Source organism: Nothobranchius furzeri, chromosome 3, assembly GCF_043380555.1.
Source record: "Nothobranchius furzeri strain GRZ-AD chromosome 3, NfurGRZ-RIMD1, whole genome shotgun sequence".
Taxonomy (NCBI): domain Eukaryota; kingdom Metazoa; phylum Chordata; class Actinopteri; order Cyprinodontiformes; family Nothobranchiidae; genus Nothobranchius; species Nothobranchius furzeri.
The window spans coordinates 66,598,962-66,622,876 of record NC_091743.1 but is presented as its reverse complement, the minus strand read 5'-3'; the positions used below and the strand labels follow the sequence as shown (position 1 = coordinate 66,622,876).

The following is a 23,915-nucleotide window of genomic DNA, read 5'->3' as shown; positions in this document are numbered from 1 at the left end:
GCCTTGTCTCTGTTTTGTTTTAGTAGCTGCTCTCAGGAGGTTTTTTAGCTAATTATCAAAACAAATGATGTCAAAATGCCGCATGCAGCCTTTCTGCTGAGTCTGTGCTTTTATGCATCATAAAACTGCATTTTCACATGCAAATCTGCATGTGTGATGAAAAAAATTTGAGTATTGCAGACTAAGTAGTCTTATTTTTTATGGCTTTAATTGAATGAAGTCATGATTTCAATTTAGGTGAAAAAACCCTAAAGATCTGATGCCTCTTAAATCCTCACGGCTCTACCCTCAGCTGGCGATCTGAGGACTTGAGTCCTCTAAAGAGAAAGCACAAGTAAATGTGAATTTCTTCTTTTGTCAATTTTTACTTTTGGGGCTTTAATGGCTGTTTTAGATTTTTTTTTAAATGAGATATAAAACTGATTTGCAGGGTTTTTTCTGCACAAAGAAAATAAAAGTCCTCATCTGACTTATTTTTGCAAATTGAGATGATTTCAATTCATCAGTTAACTGCAAATAAATATAAATGCTCGACATCTTAAATCTGAGGTTGTGAGAAATTTAAATCTCACATCCTCTTGCAAACAATCATTGGGATCCACTGATTACCTCTTTCTTATTCATTTTCTCTTTCCCTTTCCTCACATTTTTTAACCACAATTTCTTACTTTTTCTAATTTTATGATGTTTTTTAACAAAATAAATTTTAATTATTGTTCGTGATTTTTATATTGAGAGGAATTAATTAAAGATTGCTCTTTTTCTTCAAAATCTTGCTTTCAAGCGCCTCAGAGCTGAAGAGGAAGTACATTTTTTAGGTGTGTGAATGGGGTTGGGCACTATTTTTAATTTAGCAATTAAGATAAATGTTTTCAAACTGTTAAAGGTAGGAAAAAAATCAGAAACGCATTTCAGAATTGACAATATCTTCATGTTTTGATCTCTTTAATCATCCAAAACAGTTTTTTCTGGTCAAATAAAATAAAATTTTCAAAAAAGAGCCATTATATGTACTTTACTGTAATTGCCAAAACATTTTTAAACGACTCACCACCATTGGCAGTTTGAACATTCTCCACAGATTTTTTATCTGGAACCAGCGATATTTTCTCACACCGCTGGAGTCTCATTGTCGTAAAACGATTCCCTAATCTCAAAAAGCTGATTGAATTATCCCAGCTTGGATGTCAGAGCAAAGCACAAGCACATCAGGATGAGATTTTTTCCTCCATACAGCCATAAATCATGGTCTGCTGCGCAGCCCAAACTGGCAAACTCAAATCAGCTTTGAAGGAGGGCCCCTCCTCTTCCTCTATAATTTGTCTTGTCAGCAACTGTTAGTTGGGAAATGAGGCCTGAGCTCTTCCTGGTTTAGCCCGTAGCTGATATAATTGCGTAATGGAACCTCTTCACTGCACACAGGATTGGGAGAGGATGAGAGCATTTGCTGTGGCTGCCGAGCCACCTTTTAGCTGAAAGGGCAGCAGAGCTGGAATGCAGGGGAAGCTTGACTGCCTCTGTTTCATGTAGCAACCAGAGAAAAACATTAATTTAAAAGAAGACAATTCGTCATTTGTGGTTTGACTATGAATGCGAGACAAATCTCCATCTTTTTGAGGTGGTGCATGAAAACGTTCCCCTTTTTTATGAAATTCTGCTGTTGACCTAAAGTAATTTGAGAATATTTAAGGTTACGATGACATTATTGGGGTAGGAAACTGATAGACATCAGTACTGATGGGAAAAGTGCTGGTGTCGGTACAGGATCTGCTCAGGTGCAGGATCGGCTCGGGGTCCTTCGACTGCCGATGACGTCAAAGTAGTTGATTGGCTGAACATGAAGCTTACGAAAGTGACGTTATCACGTTATGATTTTGATTGGTCAGAACAAATTGCGGTCGTAGTCTTAGCGGTTGTAGTCCTGTAGTCCAAAAATCATCACTTTTTGGAGAAAATATGTTTGAATTTCTAAAGGAAATGTAAAATATAAGCTAATGATAAACAGTGACCCTCAAAAGCTCTTATGAAATATAAGAACTTTATTGAAAGACACCAAGCAATATTTTGAGTCAAAGAGTGTATTTAGATAACAACTAAGGGAATATACAGACAAACTCCACATTAATACAAACAGATATGGCTTCACATATAAGAACTGTTCTATTTTTTGTCAGTTCAATGTTGGTTTTATGCAGTTTCACATTCTTTACAAAACAAATATAATTATGGTGTTTTATTAACAAATTACAATTATAAAGAAAACACTTAGGTGTTAACAAACAAGAATTTATTAACAAAACTGCTGATGTCTTTCCAAAACGTATGTGTGAAAGACGAGTAGATTTGCAGTAATGTGACGTCATCGGCAGTCGAAGGACCCCGAGCCGATCCTGTACCGACACCAGTACTGCATACCGGTGCAAACCGCCCACTTAAAAGAGGAAATTTACTCAATTTTAATACATTTGCACTGGTCTCTAGTAGAAATGAATGCCTTGTAAGTCATACTCTGGGGAGAAAAAGCTCCGGTGCCCCAGAGAATTCAGCCAGAGGAGAAACACGCTTCAGGGTTTTGAGTCTTATTTTGTGATATTTGGACATCTCGCCTCTGGTTGGCTAACACCAACACAACTCTACATCTGACTCTGCTTCGCAATGTTTTTGTGGGTGCTGGAAAATCATAACCACTAGTTACAAAGGCAAAATAATTGATCACATGAGCTATTAGTAAATATTTAGTAACTCATAGAAATCCCAGTTCAAGGACTAGAGCAGGCTAACGGGTTAGCCAGTAGTATTAGCTGTAAGGAGTGCAGATAGCATGCCAGGTGTACATTTACCTGAGCACAGTGGTTGTCAACTGACTGCAGCAGCAGTTACTATCATGTTTTTGGTGAGTTCACAAACTCATAAGGGGTTAGCATGCTAAGTTAACTGCTTGCTAGCCATAGTTCTTAAAGCCTTGTGATGGAGTCATTTATTTTTCTACCATGAACACACCCATGTGCTTCGTTCACACATTGTAACTTCAACAACCCTGCTGTCATTTTTTATTAAGGTGGAATTGTAGTCCGTTCATGACTGCTGGACTGGGAAGGGAAATCTATTAGCTCCACTACGCATTTTCTTCACCAGCAACTACTGGTTGTGTAGGCCTAGTCATATTTTCTTGTCTGAACATTTAGCTAAATGTTTAAACGTTTTTATGCTGGAACCCAGAAGAGTTTAATTATTACTGGTGGATTTTTAAAAGCAATAATCCTTATAATAACATCTTTGTACCATAATACAAGTCATCTAATCTATTTTAAATATCAATAATCCGGATAGTTTTAAACTCAGACCTCAGAAATGCACAGTGAGAAAACCTAGCACGATGCTTTGCTTTTATCTCACTCTGTGTTTTTTACCACACGCACACACAGCAAATCTAAATATAGAGCATCTGCTTCCGAATCCGCCAGGTTCAAGTTCGCGCTGCCATTTAGTCTTTGTTCATCACAAGAAAACGCCCGTGATCGTGTTTGTTGTCTGCTGCTAATGTCCCAGCATCCACCTGTGAGTCTGTCATCATCTGGGCTGTTGAGATGCTCACCTGCCTCTGCTCACCTTTAACCCGCTGTCACCTTGGCTAACACTAAAGCAGCTTGATGTTTAATTAGCTGCAGCGCTGATGCCACAAAAGAGAAAAGTAGCTTTTAGACACGTTTATTTAACCTATTTTTGTATTCCAGTATCAGTCTTCCTACGATAAGTTTAGCCTTTCCTTTTTGGGGACTGCCTGACTTTTTTTTTCATGCTGTCAAGTGGATGTATACTGAAAAGTAGCCTAATTTCTTTATTTTTTTTTACATTGAATCCTCCAGAATGAGACATTTTGCAGAAGAGCTGCAGTACAATATCCATCTGGTTACTCTGTCCGATTTTCCCTGCAGCTGCCTCATTCGATGTCATTCCTTACGAGGCAGTCTTGAGTTTTCTTGGACATATGGGTTAAGGTCTGCTGTGTTTGTTGGATTTGTGGGAAGAGGGGAAAGGCACACAGATGGGACAGTAAAAATGCATTGTCAGATGCTGACAGGCCAAGCTGCTGAATTGCAGGGATGCTGCTGACAGTTCCTATGGGACTGCACATGTCAGATGTCACTTGCACCACAGTCCAGTGGTGCCCACAGCTCAGAGTGTTTTGACACACGATTGCAACATGGTGAACGGAACGCAACTCGGACGAGAATGCAATCAACTGGAGCTGTGTGTTTTGTTATTATTTTTTTTATTTCTTTTTTTTTTGCTCCTGAACAAGACTTAGAAGAAAAGCTGAACACCATTTAAAACATCACTCTATGATCTGTGCAGAATACCGCCGTGCTTCCTGTTCAGACATTCTGCTGCAGCTGGTGGCAAAGTCTGATTATGTGCTCTACTAAACAGGAACTCTGGATTGTGTAGCAGGGTGGCTGCTCAGTGGCTGAATCTGGTAGCACAGCAGACTTAACCAGTCATGCTCACTGTCCTTCATTTACAATGCATCTGGTTGACATCAGTTCATAGCCTGCACATCAGCGAACAGAATCCAGTACAACATTCCAGTCATAAAAATCCTTTCTTGCTCATTATGTGACCAGATCCCTTTACTTCTGTAAACCGGTCACTTCCAATCATGTTTACTTTTTTATTATCATACCCATAATTGCCTCCCTTGCTTTCCAACAGTTTGTAGCTTACTGTGCTCTAACCTGGCAGCAACTGGACTTCAGCTCATTCTCCCTTAAAATGATTGCTGGAAGGAGTAGAGAATCAATATGTTAAAGGTTGAGTGATGAGGCCTGTTAATTTAATGGGATTGGGTGAAAGACCAGAAGGCTCGGAGAGGTCAGCTCTGGCATGCATCCCAGCTGCAGGAGGTCAGAGGAGTTTAGAGAACAAACTTAATCAGGTGCTCAGCTGCAGAAAACATGCAGCTGTGCAAAACTGATCCAGCTAATATTTTGAGGCATTTAGAGATTTTTCTAGATTTTCACTCAGTTACCCCGATACTAGTCGCCAGTCATTATTGTCTGAAGGCCTCCAGGCTGTATCTGACCCTAGAGCTAATTAAATGATCAGTGTAATGGTTCCAGTCCGACCACCCTGGACAGCCCTCCTCCAGTACCACACGCCTCTGTTCTTCATGTCCAGCACCATGGACAGCGCTGTAACCAGCTTCTGGCTTGTTCCTCTTTCCACCTGCAGCTGTTTGCACAGCTGATCTTCATCAGTGATCAGCAGAAGAGTCTTCAAAACACTCAGAAGACCAGACTTGCATGGGACTCCATGGAGCTCTGAGATCCCCAAATCACTTTGTTTCAGCATTTCTGGTGCTAGTGATCTTGGTCTGTCACGACATTGATTAATAGACTACGTTGGTAACGTGGAAGTCTTGTTGAGTCCTATATTGCCGAGCTACAGAAGTGGTCTGACAATATCTGAGCTTTTACTAACAGACCCTGTTGGCCCTTAGGACAAGTTATGTGTTCAGTGTTTAAAACTCTCCCTCTTTGCTTCATTTTATTTTATTAAGAAGGTTAATGCCCAATAAGGGATTTTAGGTATTTACCTCTGTTTTTGTGTTCTCTCCAGAGATTTCTGGGGTCGCTGCTGATATTGTAGGTTTTAGTCAAGTCCAGTTACTGTTAAATACGGGATTTACCTAATACAACTGTTTCTTTTGATTAAACCCTACACCTGCTTGTGTAACCGTCTCTTGTGTTACACTCCCTCCTTCATCTTACCAACTGTGAGTTGTAACAATCAATAAATGACACACAAACCAATACAGGAATCATTTGTAACATCTGGCTTAAATGAGAATGGACAAACTTCCTCTGTCTTTTCCCCTGTTCTTTCTGCCTTTTGTTCCTCTTTTCATTACATTAGTATTATTAAATGAACTGAAACGGCAGCAAGAGGACTAGCAGCTGAGCACTGTGTGGTGTTGTAGCTGTTTTTATAAGCATGCGAGAAGTGGCAGAAAACGCTTAATCTCAAGTTGGGCTCCTATTTGGGATACATCCTCAGTAAAATTAAATAGAGTGCCGCTTTAGCCCAGAATGATGATGGTTAACGTGTTGTTTTTATCCTCAGATGGCTCACTGCCTCCTGCTTCTTGTTAGTAAGAAGTCAACTCCCCAAACTGGTGAGTCATAGCAAGACAATACAGAAATGCTGCATCAGCAAATGATCGGCTCAGTGAACGAGTTCAGATGCCCGAAGCTAACCGTGTTAGCATCAGTGGGCTGAGCAGCGATTAGCAGAGCTATCAGCTGCTGGTGTAAAGTTAGATCTCTGTGAGATTGAAATAAATGTGTCATGTTTATGGTTAATGCGGTGATGCTACAATAAGAGTTGAACAAATCTTTCGTTTGATTTCCTTTAGACAAAGTCAAAACTATATAATTAATAGAACTTTTGCGCACAATGATTGAGAATTTTGGGACAATGGGGAATGGGCTCATTACAATTACAATATATGGCTTAATTGCCATATCCCACACTAGAAATCTCCCCCGGGCCAGATTTTTGTCATGCCGGACTACTAATACTAATACCAACTGGTACTAAAGTCAACTAAAAAAATATCAGTAAAATTCTCCCAGTTTTCCTAAAGGAGTAAAATTTTCAGGATTTATCCCTTTAATTTGTTGCCTGATAGATATGAAAACAAATTCACACCCCCTGTGATTTTTGGGCAGGCTCAAAGAAAAGCATACATTTCAAGATGAAAAAATCAAAGTTTTATTTGTCAGCGCAGACTCTTTGTGAAATGGTTTGTGACACTTCAGGTGCAGCATTCTTGCAGATTTGTCTTAATCAGGCTCACGAGGTTCATGCTGCTGACTGGTGAGTCACAGCATCAAATCGGACAACAATGAGATGTTTTGGCTGAAATTAAAACTGGAGAAATGTGAAGCAAAAATATCAAGAGAGCAGGACAGAAACATCAAACGTCTTACCTTTTGGCTTGTGTCAGCTAACATAAGACTCATTTATTATTGATGTAAAATCACATTTTAGGCCAACAAATGTGTTGAGCCTTCAGTGAACTTTGCTCCATACAAGCACATGAAAAATACACTAAGTCTTATTAATTCTGGTTTTGTCAGAGAACAAGGGTCACCCTAAGTTATGCCTTTTCATAAACATTGGCTTAACTTGTGGTTCAGTTCGGTATTTGCAGAGAACTGCATTTTCAGGGTTGATTGAAATCAGCATGAAAAAGAATTAAATGAAAACAATTTGAAACAAAAGTCTCTGGACCCTGCGCAGTATCTGAAATGAGGCCAGATATTTTTTTTTGTGTGAGCCAAAAAAAGGAGAAATTCTTCTTGATTTTGTTTTTCAAAATGCTCCACACTGTGTTTCTGTGATTGCAGCCATTCAGATGTAACCAGAGCTCTGATGAGTCCTTTTTATGTGTCGCTTTATGATTTTTCATAACAACATGAGAAGCTTTTGAGCTGCACATCACACACCCATATTGTGGATGACTGTATTTCCATATAAAATCAACTCTGAAATCAGAGAAATTACCATTTTCATGTAGTGTGTGTGTGTGTGTGTGTGTGTGTGTGTGGGGGGGGGGGTGCTATGTCAGAATTTAGAAGCTAGTTTGTTGAAAAACAGTAAAGTTAGTTCTGAACTAAACATTCACTATAATCGGTTCAGGTTTGATCCACCCATAATAAAAAGCCTTAATTGTTAAGGTTTGACATTAGATTTTCTCAAAAAGTCAGAAAAAATTTTAACAAAACAAAACTGTTATTAATGTGTTCTCTGCAAACTAACCGGCTCCAGTAAAAAAATCAAGTCACGTCCAAATTGAGATTCTTATTTATAAAGATTTTGAAGGGTTGAAGTTTGGTTACTTGAGAAAGCATTTTCCAAACATTTCCCATCTCATTCACTGCTCGTACTTTTTGTCTGTCAGTAGCTTTCATACTGTATCATTCTAGCAAGTGACGCTTGGACTTCCAGAGCAACCCATTACTTCGTCACATTCACGTTGCATTACAAAAGCTAACCATTAGCATTAGCAACTCTACAACATAGCAGAACTCCTCCAGGCTTGTGTTATTTGTAGAGATAAAACATCAGTGTTGCAAAATCAGTGGCTGAGTCGTGTTGCTGTTATCTAATCTGATGCAAGATGTCCAAATATAAGGAAAAAGACTCCAAACCCTGCATTGAGCTCCCCTCTGATGTGGCATTCTGCTAGTTACTGAAACAAGCACGTCGGAGCTTCAGCGATGCAAAGCAAACGGAGTGTGTTCCACCACTTTCTCCTCCAGCTGACTTTGTCATCCTGAAACAGGTGCACCAGAGCTTTTTTCCCCACAGTACGACTTAAAAGGCATTCATTCCTACATGAGACCACTGAAAACATATGTGAGTAAAGTTGGCCTTATCTTTGCAAAATACGACAACTGCTTCAATCTAAGTTAGTTGTGCCAAACAAACGAAAATATCTCAACAACTATACGTCAGATCTGCCATAGTATGACACTTTGAGTGAGAGCAGCTGTGGCTGAAGAGTTTCTTTGCATCTTATGTAAAGGTTGTGTCATTAAAGAATTAAACGGATACAGATAGTTTATATTTTACATATAAAGGTCAATATCGTCCCAAAATATCGAACAGCCCTAATTTGAACTAAAAACTCTAAATGCAAAATAACCAATTGCATAAATAACTAAATAATTTGTATAAAAACGACAAAATTAATGAAACAGAAAAGCAAAAACACAGAGTTTGGTAACTGTTGCTTTATTTTTATTGTTTTCTGAAAATTACACTTAATTAAACCATTTCCCTGATGGCAGTGTTGCATGTCAGAAAGAGGCAGAGCAATTGGAACTAATAACGACACTCTCTGCATTTGGTCATTTTTTATTAACCTAACTAAAATGAGATTAAACAAAGGGCAGAAGACGTGTCTCTTGATAGACCAAAAAGCCCTGACGGGCTCTTGTAATTAGATAAATCCTCCTGTGTTCAAATTAACCATTGGGTCTTCAGCTGCTGTTTACATTACACACACTAAATTGTCTTGGTCCTTGTATGAAAAAATAATCTTTGTTTTGCATTAAAAATACAACAAGCAAAGAAAATGTCAGAAAAGAAAGAGCTCTTTTAATAATTAATCAGCACATGAATAAGTGCGTCGAGATTCAGAATCATTTGCGCTGCTGCTGGAAGGAAAGAAGGCGAGACTGAATATGAAGAGGGGAAACTACCGAGTTACTCATGTGTGGACTAATTACTTTTTTTTTTGGGAAAATAAAAAAAGCGACTTACTTGTACGGCTTTAGTGTTTTTTTCCCCTTTTATTCAGGCAGCTGCAGCTGAGAACATGGCGTGAGGTTATGGAGACGTTGCCCACATCAAGGTTACGACATTAAAGATTCATACCAGTTCGACAGAGCTCCCAACAAAAAGAAAAAAAGAGGAACTTACATTCACCAGGGCTTTCTCGAGATTTACAGCTCTTCTCAGCGATTTACCTCCAAGTTCTGAAAGTTTTCATGCAGCAGATCCACATTTCTGCTGTTGAAGTTTACCCTTCTGCCTGAAGCACTGAAGGGAAAATCTAAAGATTTTACGCAGCCGTCTCTGAGCCTCAGAAGATAAAACCTCTCCTGACTTTAGAATTAGCGGCTTACTTGCAGAAATGTCATTTCAGGTCAAATTTTCATGAGTGATTCAAGATAATTTAGCATTTTTTAAATTATTCTAATAATTAGTTTGTAGCATGAAAAAGTCATAAAACTCTAAAATAAATTTATTATGAATGTTATGTTAGATGACCTCTTAAAGATGTGGAACACTTAAAACAATGCTTTTCTGGTTGTAATCAGTCACATAGCCCCCTTCAGACAGGCCATGAAAAACGGAAATGTTCCGGACTCTTTCCGTAAGACCTTTGTGTCCGAATACAAACATCCGGATAACGTTTTCCGTAATTTAACCGGACGACGCCCCTAGTAACAGGTCCGGACTTGTTACGGACAAGGTGGCTGCTTCAGACTGGTGAGGTCGAGTTCCGGACAGGGAGGAGGGGGAGGAGGAGGGGACCGGGGGACGCTGTGCACACCTAGATAGCTCGCTGCTGTAGCATGCGGCGAACCATGGCAGCTCGCCTCCTACGGTACCGTCTAGACGCACGACGGATCGCTTCACACCGCTTCCATGATTCCTTTAACCATCGAGCTTCATCATCCAGGTCTCTTATGCATCTTCGTGTGTGCAGAATTATGTTTAACATAAGTCCAACCCCCCCCCCCCCCCCCCCCCCCCCCCAGACATCTGGAACTTTTCCCTGCTGTGTGAAGGCAGCCGAAAGGACAAGTTCCGGTACAAAAGTGGTGTGTCTGAAAACACAGCTCCAGTTAAAAACCAGACTGAATTGTCCACACATATTCCAGAATGTCTATCTGAAAAGGGCCCTAGAGTTTTTCATGCAGGCTGAACATGAAAATAGTCTCCTACCCCTATCTCCTGCATTAGCTTCTGACAGAAAAAAGATGGTGAAACTCTAGGATTTGAAAATCCTGACAGATCTACATCACAATGTCACTTAACATTCGTGGGCTCACCCATGTAGGCTCGCGTCGGGGAAGGCTGTTGTTGATTTGGCATCCAGGAAACAACAGAGAATGCCTCGATTAGAAGAAGCTAACTGTTAGCATTAGCAACACCACACACAGCAGAACTCCTCCAGGCTTGTGCTATTTATGAAGATAAAACATCAACATTGAAAAGCAAACTGAGTCAGCGGTTGAGTCACGTTGCTGTTAGCCAATCAGAGGTAAGATGTCTAAATATAAAGAAATAAGACTCCAAATCCTGGCGTCTAACATTACTTTCTCCTCCAGTACTTACAAGGCATTCATTTCTAGAGACCACAACAAATGTATTAAAAATATGAGCAAAGTTGACCTTTGACGCTGACTTCTGTAAACGAGGGGGTATCTTTTGTCTGTAAAATGCTCTGAATGACCTTCTTCTCTCTGTTCATCATTAGCTGGACAATCTGGACGAGCAGGCTGCACAGATCAGAAGAGAGCTAGATGGTCGTCTTCAGATGGCCGACCAGATTGCCAGGGTGAGTCAGCCTCTGTGGGGGGCGAGTGTCAGATTGTTTTTATTACGCTTTGTTATGCAGTTAATGTGCTGCTACTTTGGTCCAACTTGTATAAACATCAACATGAAGGCCTCCATTCATAAACCTCATGGAAACTTCCCTAAAGAAAATTGATTCATATGTGAATTTATTTTCCAGCCCTTTTATTCTTTTGCGCACATTTAGACTCTTTGTTGTATTTATTGATAATATAATTACAAACTTAAGGATAAACAATTATCTTTATGTTATGTTGAGCGCTCTGTTTCTACTGTTCTAACCTTTCCATAAATGTTGTAATGCCTCCATTTTACTTATTTTTAAGTATATTTATCAATTGAAAAGTCCTCCAATTTTTTTGTGACAAAGGTCAATTTGCACTTCTTATTGGAGCTAATTTTGTGCAGGGGAGGCTGTCTTTAGGAGTGTGTGAGCTAACTTGTGTGTCTCAAATATTGCAACATTCATCTGGAATAAATTTAGCTGTCAATTCATATTAGATGTAATTCCCAGTGTTCTCTTTTCAAACAACATTGGTGGAGTTCCATTAAAGACTACTGGCATTAAGCTGATAATCTATTTTCCTATATTTTAAGTATTAAACCCCATTTATGTTTCTTACGAGAGGTTGAACCACTATGTGAGTGACTAACCAAATAAGACAAACTTAAATAAGTGTAAATAAAAGCTTCATGGTTGAAAATAGTTTTATTAAACCTGCCAGAATTCCCATTTAAGGTGGCATTCCAGGAGTTTTCTTACCGGTACTTTAAAGGTGCATTATGTAGAAATTAAGTAAAATTACATCTTGTGGTAAAATGTGGTTACTGCAACCACTTTAAACACCTCAGGAGCTTTTTGTCGGCCGGCCGTCATGTTACATTTGTCTGCGCTGCAGCGTTAGCTCGCAGGAGACACGGCAACCTCACACTCACTGATGGTAAACAGTAGTTACATCCCTCCTTCCTTTGTTCTGAAAGGAGATAAACTGACAATCCCCGCAGACAGCTGGATATAAAATATGTTTCAGTGGAACCTTCCTTCTAAAATTACTCTTTTGGGATTTTCTCACTGTAAAATTCTCAATATACTCTTACATACTGCTCCTTTAAAAATGAGAAATTCCAACGTCTGAGAACAAATGAAATGCTAGCAGCTAGCACCATTAGCATATTAGCATAAATCAATATAAAGTAACATTTTGTTCCTTCTGGTTCGTGATGTTATGTGGGTATATGAGACAACTGATAGCTAAAATGAACAAGAACAACAAAAAATAAATAAAAATAAATAAATAAAAAATTTGCCTCTTCCAGTGTTGAAGAGTCAAATTATTTGGATACTTCCATATAAATGTATTGTGTGATGTACACTATTCTGCTCCAACACACCTGATTTCAGTGCAAATTTCCCCAATGGTGCTTAAGTTTGGATATCCACCAGAAAATGGCAGGAGAGTGGACCAGGAGTGGATTATTAGCCCTATAATTCCATTTTCTAAGTCACGTTTTCTGCTTTTTCCAACAGGGTGGTAAGTTTCCCAAATTTGTGTCTAAAGAAATGGAGGCCATGTACATCGAGGAATTGAAGTCATCGGTGAATCAACTGATGGCCAATCTGGAAAGCATGCCTGTGTCCAAGGGTGGGGAGTTTAAACTCCAAAAGCTGAAACGGGGACACAACACCTCCATCATCGACATGGGCCAGGAGGACGAGAACACACTTTCCAAATCCGACGTGGTCCTGTCCTTCAATCTGGAGGTACTGCGCAGCGCCATGAATGGCTCTAATACCCGTTCGTGTGACACTCTCCCTAACTGTGCAAAACTGCATCTGCCTGAGTGAGAGCTTTGAAACGAGAGCTGTTGTCAAATACGTCTTTGCTACCAGACTAAGAATAGAAGCAGACAGCACACCTGTTCAGGAGGAAGAGCAGACGCTGTGTGAGGAACACACATACACACACATGTGCACAAAAGCCTTTTTACCTGCTCCTTAACAGGAAATTTGACTCATCTTGTTATCAGCTTGTCTGGGATGAGCTAGCACCACTGAACACAGAGCGATCGCACCTCTCTCCATATGATGGGATGCTATTTCAGAATCAGCAAACACATGATGTGCAAAGACTGTGACCCTTCTGTTCAGCTAGTCTTCACAGAGATGGTGGGAACATATAAGAGCTGAAATTCTTTGTACAACAGAAATAATATGATATCTACATGAGGTGGACTCTGTTAGTGGTTTTTCTACAAGCGGTTTTCCATTTGAGCTGCCAGAATTCTTTCATTTTCCTTCTGATTAGGAAAATCTGTACCAAAAACAGAGAAACACAAGAAATATAATGGTGCTGATGGACATTGAGCTAATTTAAATGATGTGTAGACTACGATAATGTGTGTGAGAACATTTAAAATGCTGATTATATCCCTCAAAGAAAAACATCTGTTTGTAGCCACTCAAATGAAGAGGAGAGCAAAAAACAAATGTGCTCTGAGGTGACGGCCTGTGTGCAGTGTGTTACCAGGTGTGTGTGGTTGGAGAATGTTAGACAGTTAAGCAAGTGAGTTTGAAAGTAGAACACTGTTCTAAAAAAGAGCAAACTGCAAATAAGAGCATATCCAACTTGGGTCAGGTCATTCAGGTCGGAGAGGGCCGTGTCTAAGTGGCACCATGTAAAACAATGACATAAACATGGAGGATTATTTGCTTCAAGTTCTAAAGTTTGTTTTAAATAATGAAAACACATTTTTAATATTTCCTGTGGTCGATAGTGTGATGTCGCCAAGGAGAGGAGGAGTAGATTGCGAAAAGGGAACGGCTAGAGCACTCACCCCTACTCCCCCTCCCCCCCTCCTGGAAGGAGCTGAGGGCCATGCCTCAGTACACATTAGTGATGGGAATTCCAGCTCTTTTTAGAGAGCTGGTTCTTTTGGCTCAGCTCACCAAAAAGAGACGGCTCTTTCGGCTCCCAAGTGGCTCCTCAGATTTTCTGTTGCGTAGAGTCCATTTATAACCAAAATAATGCAAAACTATATGTAAAATGATTTACTAATGTAAAAAATGCAATATATCAAATATTTATCATTTCTATGGATTTCATAACTGAACACTTTAAGAAATCTCCACTTTCCAACTGCTGGCGCTCATTTTCTCACCGTCTTCTTCGCACTCTCCTCTCTCTCGCTCGCCTTTTCCCTCCTCCTCATTCCCTCTCGTCTCCCTCCACCCGCATGTGCTCTGCTGTGTGTCTGAGTCTGATCCTCCCTCTTCCCCGCCCCTACTGCTCTGTGTGTGGACAGTCTGGACACGCAGTTACACATGTTGACCAATCGCCTGTAGCTTTCACCAAAGCAAGAGGGGAGGGGGGAGGGGAGGGGGGAGGGGAGGGGACGGCTCCCAATGACGAGCCAGCTCCAGCAGTTCACTTCAAAGAGCCAGCTCTCAGAGCCGGTTTGTTCGTGACCGACACATCTCTAATACACATGCACGGGGAAACTCAGCAAAGATCAAACAATAGGCCAGTGTAGCGCAGGGTTGAACGCTACACTAATCACATGCTGCAATACACAAAAGATTAACCTCTTTTCATTCCCCTCCCTCCTCTTCCACAGGTAGCTTGAAAACTGACATCAAGTCAATGCAGGTTCAGTTAACATTCAAGCTAGCCCTATATTAGCTTATGATAAATGTTGCACAAAACTTCCCTACTAATATATGTTTTATTTAAATAAAATAAAACATATATTAGCAATATATAGTGTGGTCTATCAAGAGACACGTCTCCTGCCCTTTGTTTAATCTCATTTTAGTTAGGTTAATAAAAAATGACCAAATGCAGAGAGTGTCGTTATTAGTTCCAATTGCTCTGCCTCTTTTCTTACAATTCTCTAAAATACAAAAAAATTACTGAGTACTTATCTGTTCAAATTTGCCAATAGCGTATTCTACCATTGACGTCATCATGCTAGTGCTACTAGGTGCTAGTGCTACTAGGTGCTGCTAGGCGCTAGTGCTGCTAGGTGTTAGTGCCGCTAGGTGTTAGTGCCGCTAGGTGCTAGTGCTACTAGGTGCTGCTACGTGCTAGTGCTGCTAGGTGTTAGTGCCGCTAGGTGCTAGTGCTACTAGATGTTAAGCCTGGTTTATGCTTCTCCGTCAGCTCTGCAAGGGACAGACACGCACGGATTGACGGAAGCGTTTTGCTCTCATACTTCTCCGTCTCCTGGAGAGTGTTGCAAAGCAATTGCCCGGCAGGACCACAGAGGGCGTAGCACTGTTCTGTGGTATCATGTCAGTCCAAGATAGTGTGTTTATATTGTGTTTTTTGTGTATATAAGAGACTTTTAACACGGACATATTTGTTTCTCATTCTCCCACCCCTTCATGCGCTCCCCACCTCTAAACCCATGTTTCCTGTCATTTTCCGTCCACAAATAAAACGCTTGCTGCACATTTTTTCACTCCTCCAGTCATGGGAGAATTAAACGTTCATATTTTTAGAGTTTTTTCGCGAGATATTCTTCAAGCTTCTCTGTGTCTGCCGCTAGTTGTCCTCGGCTCTCTTTGCAATGGCGGCGTTGTAAACAACAGCGGCATCCTGACCAATCACAAGCTTGCGTAATCTGTCTCGTTCGACGGATGTTTAAAAAAGTGGGCTCGACTCCGTACGTCCTTGCGTGCCCTACGCAAGGACGGATAATGGCGTTGCGTGTCTCCGCACTGACGCAGACGGAGAAGCATAAATCAGGCTTAAGTGCCTCTAGGTGTTAGTACCGCTAGGTGTTACTGCCGCTAGATGTTAGTGCTGCTAGGTGTTAGTGCTGCTAAGTGCTAGTGCTAGACCAACAAACTGCATTTATCAAAAACCTCTGGTGTCTTCCAGTGCCAATCCGTAATGCATGCTGGAAAGTAAAGCACCTTCTAGGGCCTAATCCCAATACTCTCACGTCCACCCTTGTGCCCTTCAGTTGCACGTTCCAGTCCAGGGGTGTGAGTTCGTAGTGTATCCCGATCCTGAAGTGTAGACGTTCACCAAGTCCGAGTATTACCCACAATCCATTGCTGCATGGAAATTTTGAGAAAAGGCAGAACTGAAATGCCTTTTCTGAAAATATGTATTTTGAAACGAAAGAAGCTCATTATAAAACGATTAATGATATTTATTCATGCTCTGGATGTTTTACACTAATAATTTTTGTGAATAGCAATGAATGTGAATTTTGTCAAGAAATAGTTTGTTTGAAAATTGTTAATAAACAAAATTAGCACAAATAGCGACCGGCATCACTGTCCCAATTCAGCAATTAATTGCAAACTTTTGTATTACGCACTCGAAGCCTTAGTGCACACTTCCTCCAAGTGCACTTCGCTGGAGACTAGGGGCATGGTGCGAGTATTGGGATTGGGTCTGGTTGTTTGACAACTCCCTCCTGCAGATACACAAACACGCATTAGTCAACACTCTAAACTTGCGTAAATGATTCGTTTTGCTGTAAATGCCAGGGGAGAGACATAAGGGAAATACAAATTCAAAAAGATTTCCTACTTTTTATCAACGAACAGGGTCACATAGTCAGATTTAAGCATTTTAGTTAATCATTTTAAAAAGCTTTTGAGCAGTTTCTATGTGCAGATCCACATTCACACATTTTGATGTCGGTTGATCCTCAAGTCCCAAATGAATCTTTAAAACCGTCGTATCAACGCGTGACATGAACACAGAGACAGCTAATAAAACAACTGGTGCCATGAGGACAGGGGAAAGTGATCTCTTCTCCTGCCAGCACATATTCAGCCTTCAGACTGTCCCGTTGAAATTCACAGTTGCCATTTTACAGTTTCTCTTGGCAAAGGGAGCGCTTCATTGTGGTTGCAGAGCTTTTAAAGAGTAGGTGTAAGACTTAATGTGGCAGATTATGTCTGCGAGCAGTCTCCAGGACTGGGAGATGCAGGCGCCCTGGGAGGACGGTTGCACTTTTCAAAGGCTCTTTCAGCTGAAGATCAGCCAGAATCAATTGTACAGTGAAGACAATAGCTACAAGTGAAACCAGCCATTGTGGCTGGGGTTTGTATTTCTGCTCTTGACCCTCTTTTTGTTCCCTAACCTGTCTCCAGAGATGAATCACTTCTCCTCTGCAACTCCCTGCTTCCCAGGTGGTGATCATGGAAGTGCAGGGGCTGAAATCCTTGGCTCCGAACAGGATTGTTTACTGCACCATGGAGGTGGAGGGAGGCCAGAAGCTCCAGACCGACCAAGCAGAGGCGTCCAAGCCAACGTGAGTCTGCACAGATGCACATTTTGTTTTCACATGCATTTATGTGAATGTAAACAATGTCGTTTGTAAAATTCACAGTCTACCACTTTCCCAACGTAACACACGGCCTCCAAATGTTCCTCAGGATCAAAAACAAACCTCCATTTCACAGGAGATAAACCTTAATGAAACATTTATTGTGGCTGTTTGTGTAAAAAAGCAACAGCTTTGTGGTTTTAATCACAGAAGAGGATGAGGAAGCAGCAAACAAAAAGGAACTCACCATGAGGCTGCTTTTGAAACTTTAAACCTCTGCCGATAAACTCTCCCACATCTCAGTGGTTCCTCAGTTGCAGGAACTCATTCCCAGCTCTCCTGTGATGTCTCCCAGGTGCTTTGTTTCCTCCCAAAAGGCACTTTGTATGTAAATGACAAAAGGGGCCGCTCAGTTGGGCCGGGCTTCAATTTATCAGTTCTCTTTCTTTCAAATCTCTTCTAATATTTGCTAAGAAGAACTGACACTCATATCCTAAAATAGCCCCATCACAGTCAATGTAAGAACACAACTCTGCTTTAAATTGAATCTCTTTTGGTTTTAAATGAAGTCCAAAAACATTTTCAACTGGATTACTCGTGGTTCAGCTCAATCCTGCAGCTACAATTAGCGCCAGAACAAGAAAACAGGGCAGTTTAATTGGGTGAAGAAGTCATCTTTGTCCCAAAGAAGGCAAGGTTTACACATTTATGGTAATCTCAGCAAACAGACAGCCTCTTTCTAAATATAGTTGAACAGTTTTTCCTTTAACAAGCGGGTATGGTGCAGGACTCATTACAAAAGTGAACATTTTATGCAAATGTGAACTATTTTAAGGCCTGAATGTCTCCCCCGATCTCCCTAATTCAAGAGCCATTTTATGAAGAGAGAGAAGATGAAGGGATGTGAATGAGGGAAGGGATTAGAGGAGAACAAGGCGAGGGTAGTGTGTGTGTGTGTGTGTGTGTGTGTGTGTGTGTGTGTGTGTGTGTGTGTGTGTGTGTGTGTGTGTGTGTGTGTGTGTGTGTGTGTGTGTGTGTGTGTGTCATGTAGATGAAACTACTCAGTGACATTGTGGGAATGTGAGTTTTAACTTTGGGGATGAAATTGTAAATTGAAGAGGAAGAGGGCAAGTCGAGGTTGTGTATTAGGGTTAGTGGATGTTAGATGCTCTTAGCGACGGATACATGATGACTGGGTGAATTGCACTGCATGCACACACACACACACACACACATCTTCAGACTGCTGCAGGTTACCCACATACATTAATTAAATGTGTTCAGCGACCGTGTCCTCAGTCTGACATTCAAATTACTCTTATGAATTTGCTTTTAACTTTGATGACACGACGACAGGGCTGATGTTAGCGTCTTTCTTCTTTACTGCTGTTTATTTTTTTTGTCTATTTGACTTTGGTGTGTTTTGCTGAAAGAGCTGCTGGAGTGCAGAGCTGTCACGTCCATTATTAGAGCTTCCATGGAGCCACAAGGTCACCTTCATACCAGAACAATAGTTTCACAGGAAATCAACTCAACTTCTTCCTGTCATCCAGCCATTTCTTGGCTCCGCCTCTGTGCACTGCAGCTCATGGACATAATTTGGGGGGGGGGGGACATGTCCCCCCCACTTTTTCCAAAGTCAAGTTTTGACCCCTACAATTTTTACCATCCAAAAACAATATTACGCTATATTAAATTGACACTGGTTGATCTCTAGGACCAAGCGAAAAACAACCGTTTGTGTTGAAGCCTGTTTCCCATTAGAGCATACTGTCAAGACCCCCCCCCCCCCGTCCCCCCACTTCTAAAGTGAACATTACGTCCTTGCCGCAGCTACAGCAGCTTTGTTAATATTGAGCTGCTTTTGAAGAAACATTTACAGCAGATTTTTATTGACTGAAACTTTAACGTATTTTTCCAGAAAAACCTGAGTGTGGTAGCCACAGATGGCAGCGCACGTGTGTTGAATATCATACAAAAGCTACGAGTGATGAAGCAGCCATTATTAGTTCTGAGGTGATTTCTCCCAAATGATCAGTTATCTGATTATTTTTGAGATAATATGTTTGTTTTCATTTCAAGAAGATCAGATGTGTCTTCTGGAGCTAGTTATGGTGCAAAAGTGAGTGGTTCCTGTGTTACACTCAGTTTAATTTAAAATCCTTTCGGATCCTGATTCAGTCACAGGGATGACTCTCCTGAGTTCTGATGAGTACCTCTTCTGTTTTAGTAATTATTGTGATGCACATTCTAATTATCATGAGGAAACCAACTTTACTCATTTAAAAACATGGAAATTTAAACTTGTTGTTGCATCATAATATGACAAATTATCTCAAGATAGCCTCATAAACGTCCTCTCAGCTTTTGTTTAGCTTTTCTTAATTCCCGCCTACAATGAGTCGTGTGTGTTCAGAGTGTGAATTTGTGCTGTGGCGTCTCCTCTAACAACCATAAAGCTTTCAGTTCTGGACTGTCAGTGTTGTTTTCACCTTGGATCAACACTGCAGCAATCCAATCACCTTTAGTGATGCCATATCCGCAAATAAAAATGTGCAGGAAGTTCATCATATTAGATCTGCCTGAATTCAAAGGCTGCAACATCTAAACTCATCTGTCTGATAATGTTTCTAAAGTTATGTGCTTTCTGAACACAGTTGTGTTATTCTCATCAATGTAGGCTGGGCTACGTGCATCTATATGCTATGTATGTCGTCTTTTACATTAAAATAGCCAGTTATCAACCAGTTAATTTTGTTAAAGAGATACTTTGCAGCTTTTTCAGATTTTGAAATAATTTCCTTGAGCCAGTTTGTTCTAAATGACCCTTTGCAGAGTTAATGAAAGCCACCCAGCCCCTATCGCCCCCTGTGGCCAGAATATTCCACTTGTAACTGCAGACTGATGGGGCCGCTCTGTTGGGACTTAGAAAAAAACGAGCTGACCTTCCTGGTGCTGCAGTCTGGCTCCAGCACGTTTACTACATGTTTTAGATCATGAACACAGCTGATTTGTTTAATTAGAGATGAACCCTTCTCGTAGACACTAGGAAGGCTGGGAGACATTTCAGCTGTTAGACTGAGGTTTTAAAAAGTTTAACGCATAGCGAGGAGATTTTGCTTTTGGTTCTATAAACAGACACTAGTGGGGTGCTAAAAGCAATCCAAAACTGCCTAGTCCTCCTTTAAAAAATAAAATGTGTGTGTGTGTGTGTGTGTGTGTGTGTGTGTGTGTGTGTGTGTGTGTGTGTGTGTCTGCTCATACTGAGTCAGGTTCTGTTGGAGGTTTCTTCATGTCAAAAATGAGGTTTGAGGTTGTAACCTCAGATTAGATTACTTAGATTTGCTGAGTTTTTGCTGTTTTAAAGTGCTTTAAAACAAAATGTTACCACTGAAGCTACCCGTCACACTGATTTTTTAACCAGGTAAACAGATGAAGTCACTGTGTGGGATCACTGCTCCATCATGCTGTCATGGAAGTTAAACCTCCGGAGTATGTTTTGTTTGTCTTTCAGCTGGGGAACCCAGGGGGACTTTACCACCACACACCCTTTGCCCGCTGTCAAGGTGAAACTGTTTACAGAGAGTACAGGCGTGTTGGCACTGGAGGACAAAGAACTGGGCAGGGTAAAACATTTGTTTATTTACACAATCACCCCGACCTCAACACAAATGTCAGAGGATGGCTTACAAGTCATGTGACTTTCACATAGGACTAGAACCAAAAACACTTTGCTTTATATTGATTTTCCTATTTCTACTTTAAAATGTCTATTGGACAATAAAAACAGTCATTATATATATATATATATATTTTTTTTTAACTATTAAATAGAAGTTAAATGTTTTCTTTCATGCTACAATTTTAAACATTTTATTTTTGAAAAACGATGGACTTAAGTAGCCGTTTCTGACCAAAAGAAATAAATATATTATACCCAATCTCACACAATCTCATCCTGTCTGGTGCACACAAGATACACACTTTTGCCTACCCACTTCCCCTCAGGGGCTCCATGCTTTTGCAAGAGCAATAAGACGAGTATAAATTGACACTCGCCGCCCACAGTATATATGAATCAGACTTAATACAGCAGGACTTAAGGCATGGTGGTCGGCGATTTGAGGAGATAAAATTATGACGGATTAAAACATGCTAACTGTCTGCAAAAGCAGATAGATGACAGAATGGTAACACACTTTCAGTAAGATAATTAAAGCCGTTGAATATTGAATTTTATCTGTATAAAATACAGAGAACAGAGCACATTCAGAAACTGTTTCTGGCCAGACTGTTTTAGATGTGACACACTATGAGCCTGGTCACGTCCTTCTCGATATTAGCGTGTGTTGCCAAAAGAAAGTAACTCACAATAAAGATGTTTACTTGATGATCATCTTTGCTCTATTAACATCACTTCAGTTGGTGATTTTTACCACATTTATGTCCAATTTCAGCTGATATCAGATGCTAGCATATCTAGCACCTGTTAGGATAAAACAGCTAATGCTAAGCCTGTTGACTGACTTGTTACAGGAGAAATATCTTTTCATATTTCTGATGCTTAAGGGCCGCGTACTGGCATGAATTCAGCAATACAATATAAATCACAATGCATACCATACATTGCAACACTAAAGGCTAAACAATATTTGCATTTTTTGAGGCTATAATTGGAAAACTTAGGGCCGACGCTTCCGAGACACATCCAGTGTTATTCGAAGATCTTTATCCGTCAGAATGAACCTGATAAAAACTGCTGCCGACTAGCAGTTGCAGTTCAAATCGCACCACACAAAAGAAGCACAATGAACGTTTGCATGTAAACGCTCAATGAAAAACATGATAGTCTGCTTCTACATATCAATTCAGTATCACAACAGGAAATATATAAATATATTTCAAAATATCAATGTTTTCTTTCATCCCTAGTAAAAAGGTTTGTCACACAATATGTTTGGTGTTAAAGGGTTAAACGTGAAATAACACTTCTCCACTAAACTTTATGATGAACCACCAACACGTTTTATCCACTTCTCATTTCTTGTATTGGTGATCACTCCAGTTTGTTGTTATGATATAAAAATAAGGCTGATTCTCTCTCACACACGCATGCATGCACACACACACACACACACACACACACACACACACACACACACACACACACACACACACACACACACACACACACACACACAGACACACACACACACACACACACACACACACACACATGCTTGACAGCAGACTTCCAGTTTGATTTAAATCACACTTGAATGAGTCAGACTCAAATGTCAGGGGAGCAGAAGCCCCAATGTGTTCTGTTGTCGGCATTTTCTTGCGTAAAAGTGACAGGTAGTTTTATAAGTAAGGGTGGCGTTGCAGGTCCGGGCAGCGGCGCCTCCGACGTCCCTGTAGTGGCGGTGACCTTGGCTTTGATGGGGCTCTTTGATCTCCCTCTGCGACAGAGTTGGCAGGAAAGCAGTCTTCCTCTGAAGCGCTTTAAGTCAGCAAAGAGAGATTAGGCCTCTTCTTCCTGGAGAGCAGAGCGGAGCACTGCTATCTTACTCCTCTGCGACTCACTTTATTATTTTTCTGGAAGCAAATGCACATAATCACCAGCCACTGCAAACACTCATTGGTGTTGCTGTGAATGCTTCAAAAAAGAAAGAAAATGCATCAGGACTTTTTTCATGTTGTGTTCTGCTTTGGAGCACAGGTCGTCCTCCACCCGACACCAAACAGCCCCAAACAGTCAGAGCTCCATAAGATGACCGTGACCAAGGCCTGTCCCGACCAGGACCTGAAGATCAAACTGGCTGTGCGTATGGACAAACCACAGAACATGAAACACTGCGGGTAAGAGAAGCAATGCCACTCAGGGATATGGTTATGTGGATTTCATTTTCCCTTGCAGCTCCTTGGCCTCATTTCTGTTCACGTGCTGTGGAAAAATACTGTCAAGTGCACTGCTCCCCCTGGTGGACACCAGTGGGTACTTAGAATTTTAAACTTAAAGGAGCCATTACATTTAAATTCTGTTCCAGCTGAGAGGATGTGAGTTGGGGTGGGACATATTTATTTGAGTTTATGTTATTGCTGACATGTTGTGTTTATTCCGCTCTGACAGGTATCTGTGGGCTTTTGGGAAGAATGTTTGGAAGCGCTGGAAGAAGCGTTTCTTTGTCCTTGTGCAGGTGAGCCGCTAATAAAAATGCACACAATTCCTGGAGTTATTGTGACAATTTATTTATCTCTTCAACAGGATTTAAAAATACTTTTTACACATTTCTGCTTTCAAGCTTTCAAGGTCCTTAAAGGCATGCAAAAGTTATGGCACTAGTTACTTTAAAGCTCGATTTTAATTAAAAATAGTGCACAAAGATAACGTTGAGAGCCAAAATCGAGATGCTTCTTCGTTTCTATGATAAAGGAAAAGTCATCTATTTGAATTTAATTCTAGG

General features: G+C 40.6%; 1 protein-coding gene across 7 annotated transcripts in view; it reads left to right on the top strand.

Moving 5' to 3' along the window:
• cadpsb (Ca2+-dependent activator protein for secretion b) overlaps positions 1 to 23,915 on the top strand; it is a 113,120-nt gene that overhangs the window by 39,843 nt on the left and 49,362 nt on the right. For all 7 annotated transcript variants that reach the window (XM_015958882.3, XM_054730702.2, XM_015958880.3 and 4 more), the window contains exons 4-9: positions 11,060 to 11,140; positions 12,686 to 12,919; positions 17,312 to 17,433; positions 20,963 to 21,074; positions 23,171 to 23,310; positions 23,582 to 23,648. In XM_015958882.3, coding sequence (XP_015814368.1) covers positions 11,060 to 11,140; positions 12,686 to 12,919; positions 17,312 to 17,433; positions 20,963 to 21,074; positions 23,171 to 23,310; positions 23,582 to 23,648 — 756 coding nt within the window. The remainder of the gene's footprint in view (positions 1 to 11,059; positions 11,141 to 12,685; positions 12,920 to 17,311; positions 17,434 to 20,962; positions 21,075 to 23,170; positions 23,311 to 23,581; positions 23,649 to 23,915) is intronic.